The sequence below is a fragment of the Osmerus mordax genome, chromosome 11 (assembly GCF_038355195.1).
Source record: "Osmerus mordax isolate fOsmMor3 chromosome 11, fOsmMor3.pri, whole genome shotgun sequence".
Lineage (NCBI taxonomy): Eukaryota > Metazoa > Chordata > Actinopteri > Osmeriformes > Osmeridae > Osmerus > Osmerus mordax.
Window position 1 is genome coordinate 15,163,825 of NC_090060.1, and position 9,919 is coordinate 15,173,743.

The window sequence follows — 9,919 nt, forward strand, 5'->3', positions numbered from 1 at the left end:
AGGTTCATGTTGAGCTTTGCTACTACTTATTTGATATCTGATGTTAGCAACAGAACTCCCCTAAATATAATCAGCAAATATTTGCGCAGGGTGAAGACTTATTTGACACCTGAGATCTAATGTGAGATGTTAGCAACACAACTCCCCTAAATATAATCAGCATATATATAGCAATATAGCAATATTTGCACAGGGAAAAATTAATGCAGAGAAATGTGTATAAAAACACCGTAGATGCTGAAATGCCACAAAGATGTTCTATATAGCATTTAATTTCAAATTAAGAAATTGACAACAAGCACTCATTAATCAACATATTATAACGTTTGCGCCATCAATTCAGTAAAGCTTACATAATGGCCCCTTAAAATAAATACTTTAAAAAGAAACAATACAGACAGACTGATGTGAGATCTAGACCAACCAAACCCATAGTTCTGCTGTTAGATGTGAAACCTGAAAATGTTCCACAGAATTTCCAAGCTCTACCCACGGTTCTCCAACCCAAAAGTATTGTATAAACATTTAAGTACTTTGCAAAATACAGAATCTTACAAAAAGTTTTTTTTCTTTTTTTTTTTACTTCTTAAAATCACTGTAAAATATTGGCTGGTATAGTAATAAGAAGAACAACAGACCAGGAATTTTCCATGTAGAATAAAAAGTCAGAGAATGTGCTTCTGCATTTTCTACATCTCTATTCACATACATCATGAGCGCGTCATCTGAGTGTTGGACAGGTGTATTGCACAAGGCTGTTCTTCTTCTGACGATCGACTCGCTCGTGTGTGGAGGTGAAGATGCGTGTCAGTAACCCCACGGTTAAAACGCCCATCCAGAGGCTCCTGGGTCATTGAGACGGTCTCTGGGCTAAGCTTAAAAACAATGCACTTCACAGAGTTCAGGATCCATCCTGTGTTTCATCTAGGACGTTATTATTTCAAACAACGTTGCTCACATTTTTCACGTATAAAAGAATTTGGTTCCATTGAACAGTTCTTCCACTTCCAAAAAAAAAAAAAAAAAAAAGGAAACAAAAGCCCTCAAGGGAATATTTCAAGAATACAGGTTACAGTACAAAAACGTGGTCCAAGTTGTATCACATGACACGTGCATGACATATTTATGTTGTCTTCCAGGAACCCCCTGCAGAGACCCAGACGTGTAAACAAATCTAGGCCTCATGGCTTTTCCTTCAACCTTAAGTGCACATGTACCACGTGAAAACGGAGACAGCTCACAGCTCTCCTACTCGGCTCGACACAAGCACTTTCCACCATCAAAGCTTTCTGAGGTCTCAACAGTATCCGTGAATCCATCTCTTGCGATCACTAACACAGTTCTTTTTTTATTATTTGGACATCAGGATCGTCTAATTATATGCAAAAGACTTTGTGAAACTACTGTATACAAGTTAGACCAGCAACAACAGTGTTTGTAGAAGATACTTCTACTGTAGTTTCGGTGGTTCATCTGTTTATTAACCCAAGGACTTGCATTCATTAAAGGACAAGTGGGTGATACTGTAAAAGGATGTCAAAGGATGTCACTAAAGGCATTCGGGGTTGAGCTACGTATGTGTGATGAGCTAATCACTCTCAGACTAGCATAATCAAACAGGAAGTACCAGACCAAATTCCAACTACTGCCAGTGCAAAGGCTTGACAAAGCCTCGCACTCACATTTCCAATCCTCGATCAATATGTACATTTGAGGTGCAGAAAAAAAAACGCAATGGGAAAAAAATTGAACTTAAAATAAATTCTCTAGGCACTGTTGATTTCCAAGGCTTATTTGTAGCAGATTGTGAAAAACGGTTAGAAAACAAATATAAAAACTGAATCACAGAGTGATGGTTCTGCCAACCAAACACTTTTTCCTACATTCCAGTATCCTCCAGTCAGCCCACACAACTAAACAGACTCGCTCCAAGTTCTACAATGGAGAGACCAGCAAGTGTCGAAAGGATAAGTGTGAAGTTGAAGTCTTTAAGGTTAAGCATCTGTTTTCTTAAACCTGGCTTACACCCTTTCACGTTTTTCAACCTGACCCTTCAGGCCATGATCTTCTGGGGGATCTCTATGGAAGCTTTGAGGAAGACAGAGTTGTCTCGAATGTAGTTCCTCTTCTTAATCTCTTCGTGGGAGATGAACTTGGGGTAGCCAAACCCCAGGGTGCTCTCGTCCAGCGAGTTGCGGGTGCTGCAGGGTTTCTGGAAGTTCTTCCAGTTGGGGTCCGGGTTGAAGGTCTCCGTGATGTGCTGGGCCTTGGACAGCGACGGGTCGCTCTGGTCCAGGATGGAGAAGGTCACCTTGTAGGAGAAGGGCCATTCCAGAAGGTTGTCGTACTCCCCTGGGAGCACGCGGATGTAGATGGACAGGTGGGAACCTTCCCCGCTGCCATTACCGTTCAGGAAGGCCGACACCTGCAGCTTGTAGCCATAGCGATGGGTGTAGAAGGGTGGGCTGAAGAACTCGTGGTTGTTCCGGAGCTTGGCCTCCTGGAGTTTGCGGGAGTAGTCGCTGAGCTTCCAGATGAGGACTCCGTCGTGGCTGACGGACAGCTCCTCCATCTCCCTCCTCATCTCCAGGATCTCCTGGCGTTGGCGGCCCACCAGGTTGCACATCATGGTCAGATGGGACTTGGTGGTGTCTTCCAGGTGGCGGCCGATCGCCAGCTTGGGGCACTGCCAGGAAGGAGAGGAAGCTGGTTAGGAGGAGTGTGTGGGAGGAAGGGGGAAGGCAGGGAACTGTTTCACACCCACTGTACACTAAAAGCGTCTTCACACTGACACTGAATATGATTTCTGATCAGCTGGTCTGTTGTGCGCCTGCCTTACATATTTATGTTTTTCTCGTCTGAACATCTGTACCCAAGCTTTGACACCTTCCCCACCGGAGGGAGAGACAGCTATGCATTTTGTCAGACCATCTGCATTAAAAACAGCAAACAAGCCCAGAGCCTGAAAGCCGTCTGCTCCTCCGTGCTAAGCGCTCGTCCGCATTTCTTTATGCTGACGTCAGTTTCAAAAATAAATAAACAGAAATGTGCTGTCAGACTGAGTGTGACTCATTAATATTAAGCCTACAGGCTCAGCGTTGCGTGTTCAAGACAATCATTGCTGTGGACGTATCTACATGCAAATCGGAGCTGAAAACACAGCATCAAAAACAAGTAGAGAGGGTACAATTTCTGGGGAAATTGTAGGGTGTGCTTGCTTGCGTCGGTTGCACAGGGGTCCGTTTTTTAATGACATTTTTACAACTGATATTTCTGTATATTTTATATAAAAATGTATAGGGCCTACTTATTATTTATAAAGATTACATAGATTTAAAAGCATCTTTTTTTTGCTGCTCAGGTTGTCTATGTAGTCCAAATATTGACTGATCCTTAGGGGGGCGAAAATAAACAATAATAAATAATATATATGTGAGAGAACAAAGGTTGTGCCCTTGCCGAAGGCAAAGCACACCCAATGTGGAACAAAAGCCCATGGGAGGATATGGGAGGGAGTTACGTGACAACGATAAAACACTGACTATAAACAAACTTGTGTAAACAAAGTGGAGAGGAGAAGATGTTTGTGAGACTGTGTAGACGGAGGGAGGAGGTTGTCCTTACCCTGTGTTTGCAGCCTGCATCTTTGAACGGGCAGAGGACCAGGGCACTGCCGCAATTCTCCTTCACATGGTTCGCCAGGTCCTCCCTGGCGATGTTGGGTGTACCACACTGGTTTGGGCACTGGACAGGGAACCGTGGGCAGTGGTACTGGTGGTTCTGAGGGACAGAGAGACAGACGATGTTGAGAATCGACTCATCTTACACACCGTCGCTATGGAAGCAGCGATAACAATAAGACACATTGACACAAATGCCTGTGGCCCCTCGCCTTGAAGGAAAAACACAGTGTATAATGGGAAACAAATGATAGTCTATGAAAATGAATGAATGGAGTAACGAGTGGAATGTTGAGCTCAGCTCGCTGAGTCCAGTCATCATGAGGCCCGTTTCCATAGAGGCGGCCGTGGTTTTTCAGGGCTTGTGAATTAGCTCAGTGTTGAGGAGGAGAGGAGGATGTGACGGCCTTCTGGGCCAGCGAACAGAAGGTGTGTAGAGGCAGGTGTTGCCGGAGTGGGCATTGCCAGGGAAAACAGCAGTGGGCGCACTCACTGAGCTGGCACTGGGGGCTGAGGCAGCATGAAAGCCAGCGTTCATGCTGCCAAGGGGCCCCACGCCCTCTCGCCGTAGAGGCTGAAAACCTCCTTCTTCCTTCACTGAGAATGCTCTGTTCCGCTATCAGACACAGGCACACAGGGGAAGGAACCCTCTCTATAACCACCCCCCTAAACTGATACACTGAATCCTTTCTGCACAGGACACAGTAGGGTCTCTGAGGAGCCCAGTCGAGCCAGTTGATTTATTAATAAACAATACAGCTAAATAATCTACTCATTTACATGATCAAAACAGTCCAGGTCTATGTGTGTGAGAGTGTGTGTGCATGTATAGGGGTGTTGTCAACCGACCTGGATGGTGTCAAAGACGAACTCCTTGCCGCAGTACTTGCAGGGCTGTGTGCGTTTGGGACACTCGGCCATGCTGTGCTGGGATAGGAGCCTGCGCATCATCCTTGCCCCACACTTATTCTCACAGTACACACTTTCCTGGGGGCAGATGCCCTGGTGGTTCTGTGGGAACAGGAGAAACACAGTATTATTGAACACTATTGATGCCAAATTGCATATTATGTTTATGAAGAAAAAAAAAGAAGACTTTTACAAGTTGATGGTAGAAGTGAACCTCTATATTAAGCGTACAGTATACACCACAGTAATAAATGTCATTTATACATTTTAAGAGTGGGGTTGTTCCAATTGGCTGTATAAAAATCTTGGTGTTGTTTTATGATCTGCGCCTGGGTATGGCTGACTAATTCCTACACATAAAATCTGGAGCCGTATTAATTATTGTGTTATGGCGTGCAGACAGGGGCCACGTTGGCCTTGTGTCAGCAGGAGGGCGCGTCTGTTGGGACTGACTGAGGTGTTAGTAAGCTAAGCCTTGGGGACCCTTCAGTGCTCTCTCTCTCTCTCTCCGTAGAAAAACACACGTTATGAAAGGATCCCAGTTCTGCTCTTTCCACACACTCCTGTAAGCGTGCTGGTTCCAAACACCCTGCCAACCCCTTCGAGACATGAGCACACCAGGCGTCCAACAGCTGATGCGGCAAAGACTGCCTTTAACGTGAGGCTTGAAACGTGCTGCCTTCACCAGTTTGCTTCTTCTAGACAAGAACAAGATCAGACAAAAAGATTCTCTCCGTTTCTATTTCGCAGTTTACCTCGTAAGCCTCCCCGGTGAACTCGCTCCCACAGAACTCGCACTTGACCTTGCGCTTGGGGCAGTCGTGCTGCAGGTGGTCAGGCAGGTCGCGACGCGTCAGCTTGATGGAGCAGCGGTTGGGACATGGGATCACATTGAAGGCGCAGGTGGAGAAGTGGCCCTGAGGGAGGGAAGAAGAAGAGAGGGAGGGAGGGAGGGAGGGAGGGAGGGAGGGAGGGAGGGAGGGAGGGAGGGAGGGAGGGAGGGAGGGAGGGAGGGAGGGAGGGAGGGAGGGAGGGAGGGAGGGAGGGAGGGAGGGAGGGAGGGAGGGAGGAGAAATGTGTCAGCAGCCAGACACGCTCACTCGGCCTACGTCTAGTCAGAACCAGAAAAACCACACAACGTGAAAGAAGAAGAAGACCCCTCTCTGGTCTTGAATCCAACAGGTCAGGGTTGGAAAGGAGAAGGGAAGGGAGAAATACAGAAAAATCCAGGATACAAGAGAGACGATGGAGAGGGTAAAAGGCTTGAGAGCCAGAAGTAAGGTCCATCAGACAGCGACAGAGGTGGAGGAAGAACAAGGAGAGAGAGGTGGAGGAGGAACAAGGAGAGAGGTGGAGGAGGAACAAGGAGAGAGGTGGAGGAGGAACAAGGAGAGAGAGGTGGAGGAGGAACAAGGAGAGAGGTAAAGGAGGAACAAGGAGAGAGAGGTGGAGGAGGAAGAAGGAGAGAGGTGGAGGAGGAACAAGGAGAGAGAGGTGAAGGAAGAACAAGGAGAGAGAGGTGGAGGAGGAACAAGGAGAGAGAGGTGGAGGAGGAACAAGGAGAGAGAGGTGGAGGAGGAACAAGGAGAGAGGTGGAGGAGGAACAAGGAGAGAGAGGTGAAGGAAGAACAAGGAGAGAGGGGTGGAGGAGGAACAAGGAGAGAGGTGGAGGAGGAACAAGGAGAGAGAGGTGAAGGAAGAACAAGGAGAGAGGTGGAGGAGGAACAAGGAGAGAGAGGTAGAGGAGGAACAAGGAGAGAGATGGAGGAGGAACAAGGAGAGAGATGGAGGAGGAACAAGTAGAGATAGGTGAAGGAAGAACAAGGAGAGAGAGGTGGAGGAGGAACAAGGAGAGAGGTGGAGGAGGAACAAGGAGAGAGAGGTGGAGGAGGAACAAGGAGAGAGGTGGAGGAGGAACAAGGAGAGAGAGGCCACTGACCTGCAGCTGCTTCATCTGACCGGTCCAGCGACAGCCCTCCTCACTGTGGATACAGCGGATGGGCAGAGCTAGAATCTGCTGCTCCAGCTCTGGGTCTGGGTAGATCTGAGGAACACAGACACCCCAGGATCAGCACACGGATGTCTGCATGCAGGAAGATCTAGGACCCAGAGGGCTCCTCGTGGTGGTGGTAACTATGGTGGTAGCAGTGCCTCATAATACAGGCTGAACTACAGTATTATATCATAATGCTGTAATGGATGGTCATCTGACCTAATCATGGAACAGCGTTATCACCAGTGTCGTGCTCATAAAATAAGGAAATAACTTTTTAATGAATCTCATTTCAAATAAATTGAACAGGGCTGAGGTTAGTGAGACCAGTGGAAGAAGAGCAGACATTTCATTCCCCCTGTCACTGATCAAGTGGGACGAGGTGTTTTCTGATCCAATCAAGGCAAATCCTCTCCCTACAGAACTGTGTTTTCTGGATTTACAGATTTATACACACTCACATACAGTAAGTCAACACATGCAAGGCAGCTCAGCGTGGATCTTAGCCCCCGTGGTGAACCGGCTGCTTGTGTCACATGAGAGCACTGAACAAACAAGAAAAGTAATTTCATCAAAATACCAGCCCCCCCCCACCAATAAACTGTAGACACCAGCACTTTTCTCAGTTTGAAAGTCATGTACACCAAAACAATGATGTGTTTAACAACAGTCAGGACATAGTATATTTTGTAAACCAACTGAAAGATCCTTATGGCAAGCCAAAGGTAAATGTGCCAGTAGAGTAAATATTACATTAGACAAGAGTCTATTCTTGAGCTTTCAAGCTAAACTTTCTACTTAATTGTACTTAATTGGCCTCTTAAGCAGACATGTCAAAATTAATAAAACAGACGTTTGCAATTTTAACTGGGGATGATAATTAATTATGAATCACATCAAGCTTTCATGAGCAGAGCCTTGAGTTGGAGAGGACCTTCAACAAAGACTGAAGCTACCAGCTCTCCAACAGTGCCTCGCAAAGTAATCCATTCACATATAGGAAGGCCACTGAATCAATTTCCAACTGTAATCATGTGCTCTAAGACAAGAAGCTGGAAAAAAGGATAAAGTAAACTGTAACACTCATTGTTCCAGACTTGAAGTCGGCAGGGGACCGTAATAATGACCGTTTAATAACATAGTCTCTGGCGGATCAAGGGAGTAAGCTCTTTGGAGCTCAAAGTTGTGTTTTGCTCTGTCTGTGTTTGGCCAAACTCAGCTGCAGCCAAGTCCACAGTACATCCTTCTAACTACAGCAGTCTCACTCCTCTCTCCCAGTCCCAACAGAGACATGGGTGTAAATCCATCTTATGAAAGAGGTGACAGGCAAACATGGTTTGAGCTGAGCCAGTTGATTGGAGGTCGAGGCTGGAGTGTAATGAGTGAAGCCCAGAGATCTGCACACTAGCGTGGGGTAATTCCCAGGCGACTGGGAGGCAGTGAAGGGCCTGGTTAAATAACATCATCTGACAGGTGTGTTTGCGCACGTCCTCTCTGTGTTTCGTCCCTCCCCAGGGCTCCCTTCACAGCAGGACAGGAAGGGCTAACCAGCCGTACCTCACTGACCCCCCCCCCCCCCCCCGCGAGTTCCACTCGCTGTAGTACAATCTCTCAAACAAGCATAATGGACCCTTGTATGTTATCACCACAGAGTAGACTGTGTCTTCCACACAAAGACAGGAGACCTTGGTACACTTTCAAATCTACTGTAGCCAGTGAAACGACACACTGTAGCTAAGTTATTAGTTATCGCTGTTTGAATACCTTTCTTACAGGTAAATCAGAATAATATATACAGCTCTGGAAGAAATTGAGAAACCACCACCTTTTTCTTTCATTTTTAAAAACGTTGAGAAGGACAATTTTGAGTGAAGAACAGAAGGGTAAAATCAGTGGCCACTCTCAATTTGTTCCAGAGCTGTATATATATATATATAAATAATATAAGATTATTTTTTGTATTTTATTTTGTATTTCTTTTTCATTTCGGATCGAATCACCCACCATCTTTTTTTCCCTACTACTAACTGATTAAGTGCTTTAAAATGTAAAAAAGACTAAAATGGGCCAAGAGTACAATTAAAGAGATTTGGGTGCAGTATTTTTACTCTGGAGTAGGGAAGAGATTTAGAAAAGCTTCTGTTTGAGAGTGTTTTACCAGATTATTTTTCCCTTTTTCTGTCAGAACAATCTCATGTCCTGCTTTCTTCCACAGCGACAACATTTAAAATACTGGAGAAGACAACCTTTGACTTTGGGACACAAAGGATATTCCTTTTCACCATTATCCACAGTCTGTTAACTTAAACCTGCCTTCCACATTAAACAGTAAATCCCCTATGTTACAGTGCTGTCACTGTCAACCCTGACCTAACTTTTCTATTCACATCCAAAACTGGATCTCCATCAACTATGACATTCCCGGCAGATGAATGGCCTGTGGTCCTTCGTTAAGGCAATTAATGAGCTTCCATTGGAAAGCCAACTATCTGAACTCTGTCTCTCGATCTCCCCGTTCGCTCTCCCTCTCTGGCTGGCTTGCTCGGTCGCTCTCGTGGCCAGAGGCTAGGGGTGCTGTGGTGACGCACGTGTTCTTCAGATCTGCAGCTAAATGTGGCCCTGGCGTACAGTAGCTCCCCTGACCAGGACACAGTGGGACAAGGCAACCCACATTACAACAACAGCCACGTTCAGAACCCAGTGAGCATCCATGTGGACAGTTTGCCTGGAGACCTTATCCTCTGACTCAGACACACCTTTCAAAAGGGTATGACCAACTGCCAGAGCGGGTTTGACAGATGAGATTGACATTAATAAACAACGCAAGCTAGTATTTATATAGTAGGGTTTTGATAGCTACTGTAAGTAGAACATCTGGGTTGGAGTGTGGTTTTGACGGTACTGTACCTTGGCATAGTCTAGGGGCAGTTGGTCCTCTGGGCATTTGAAGACCCCTTCACTGTAGGACACAAGAGAGGAAAGCCACGTTAATAACAGAACTGCACATCAATATATATACATTAACTTTATTTTGACGATCTATCTGCATAACTGAACTGATGGTCACTGCTGTCCTTAGTAGCGGGTCTGCATTGCCCTTGCCTCTCCTGCCATCTTCAAACACGTTCTACATCAGAGCCACTCTGTGACTCATCCAACACTGATCCCACACACACACACACACACACACACACACGCACACGCACACACACGCACACACACACCAGCCCCAAGCCCAGCTCACACTACCCTGGCCCAACAGTGCAGCACAATAAAACCAGATGACTTTCTCTAAACCATTGGCTTTTATGTAGCTGCCCTTTCATCTTCCATCCTC

General features: G+C 46.1%; 1 protein-coding gene across 1 annotated transcript in view; it reads right to left on the minus strand.

Moving 5' to 3' along the window:
- Nucleotides 1–261: 261 nt before the first annotated feature.
- Nucleotides 262–9,919, minus strand: part of traf4a (tnf receptor-associated factor 4a) — a 30,252-nt gene continuing 20,594 nt past the window's right edge. Inside the window, exons 2-7 of the mRNA XM_067246996.1 lie at nt 9,490–9,541; nt 6,529–6,633; nt 5,345–5,506; nt 4,530–4,691; nt 3,625–3,780; nt 262–2,686 (exon numbers count right to left, since the gene is read on the minus strand). Of these exons, the coding sequence (XP_067103097.1) occupies nt 2,054–2,686; nt 3,625–3,780; nt 4,530–4,691; nt 5,345–5,506; nt 6,529–6,633; nt 9,490–9,541 (1,270 nt within the window). The 3' untranslated portion in view covers nt 262–2,053. The remainder of the gene's footprint in view (nt 2,687–3,624; nt 3,781–4,529; nt 4,692–5,344; nt 5,507–6,528; nt 6,634–9,489; nt 9,542–9,919) is intronic.